This window comes from Monopterus albus, unplaced genomic scaffold (genome assembly GCF_001952655.1).
Source record: "Monopterus albus unplaced genomic scaffold, M_albus_1.0 scaffold58.1, whole genome shotgun sequence".
NCBI classification, from domain to species: Eukaryota; Metazoa; Chordata; class Actinopteri; order Synbranchiformes; family Synbranchidae; genus Monopterus; species Monopterus albus.
The window spans coordinates 1,707,663-1,709,127 of record NW_018127938.1 but is presented as its reverse complement, the minus strand read 5'-3'; the positions used below and the strand labels follow the sequence as shown (position 1 = coordinate 1,709,127).

Genomic DNA, 1,465 nt, shown 5'->3' with positions numbered 1-1,465 from the left:
GCCCATTTCATAAACCTAATGTAAAAACATGGCCTCTTGATTGTGGACTAATATGTGTGTTTTGCTGTGTATGTTTTTAGGAGGACAAAAGGCTGGTGCATGGCTTTGTGTGTGCTAAGAACATTCTGCTTGCCAGAGACGGACTGGACACCGATGAAGGAGGGCCTTTCATCAAGCTTAGTGACCCAGGAATACCAATCACAGTGCTCACCAGAGAGGGTGAGCCCACGGCGTGCACACACACACACACACACACACACACACACACACACACACCTCAGGGTTACTAAAAGTGAAACCTAGATGAGTACAAAACAGCTACTGTGGAAAATTTCCCAGTAAGTTCTGCTTTCTTTCCCAGTGAGCTTTTAGCTAAATAAAAGCGAAACCAAAATGAGACATGCAGTAAAGTTGATAATTTGACAGTTGATTCTTTAGATTCATTTTGATAGCTAACTTGAATTTAAAAGATACAGAATCGATAGGAAGGTCAGTTAAAATTAACTGAAACACAATTAAATGTGTGAAGCTAGTTTGACCGTGACACACACACACACACACACGCACACTTTTTGGAAAATGCCCCTATGCTGGTTCATGTCGATACTTGATCCCATGACTGATGACTGGCCACATCAAACAAATTTCAAAATAGTGTTACCTTGTCTGTTAACTTTATCTGTAAAGTATGAACTAATCAGATGTGTCTTATAAGCAGAGTTGTATCTGATTTGGATGTTTGTTTTTGTACTTTTTTGTCTAAAATGATCTTTCTCTGCCAGCATTTCTTCTCACACAATGCAGGAAAAAGAAAAACCTAATAAAAAGAACATTTCCGATAAAGCAGATTGCCAGTGGAACAAGAATCGTATTTGTCACATAATCAATACAGATTGCAGTAGGCACATTTCCCTTTCAGACTGTAATTTGGTTTGTAAAAGCTGGATCTGGGTTCAGGGAAGACAGCACAACAAGGACATTTCTCAGATTGCATAGTTCCCCTGAAATGGCCGCCTCATGTTTCTGTTTGTCTATTAGGAGTTGTGTGATGTAAGACATTGTGGCTGTGCAGATGGATTGGCAACATGTTGGACACACTGGAAACATTTTTGTGCAAATGTCCATTGCTGCATACCGTTGGGAGTACTCCTCCCTGACTCTTAGTTCCCAGAACTCTTAACATTTTTTCTTCTGTCTCCATCACTTTGCTGATCAGCCAGTCTTCCAGTTACACATCGATGTCCTTGTTCATAGATCTGATTGAACACATAGTGGATAAAGTGCTCAAAACCCCACTGGGAGCGTTCTTCCTTTCTTCCCAGCAATCTCTGATCGCTTCTCTCAAACCCTCAGATCTATTCATCACTTCCTCACTTTCTTTGTTTTTGCTCTTGCTCTTTCTTTTGGCCTTTCCCCCCACTTACACTCAGTTATCTCCTTTTCCATTCCCATTTCTGTCTCTGTA

At 40.8% G+C, this 1,465-nt stretch overlaps 1 protein-coding gene across 2 annotated transcripts in view; it reads left to right on the top strand.

Moving 5' to 3' along the window:
- Window positions 1-1,465, top strand: part of jak1 (Janus kinase 1) — a 45,169-nt gene that overhangs the window by 34,141 nt on the left and 9,563 nt on the right. For both annotated transcript variants that reach the window (XM_020602729.1, XM_020602728.1), the window contains exon 16: window positions 81-219. In XM_020602729.1, the coding sequence (XP_020458385.1) occupies window positions 81-219 (139 nt within the window). The remainder of the gene's footprint in view (window positions 1-80; window positions 220-1,465) is intronic.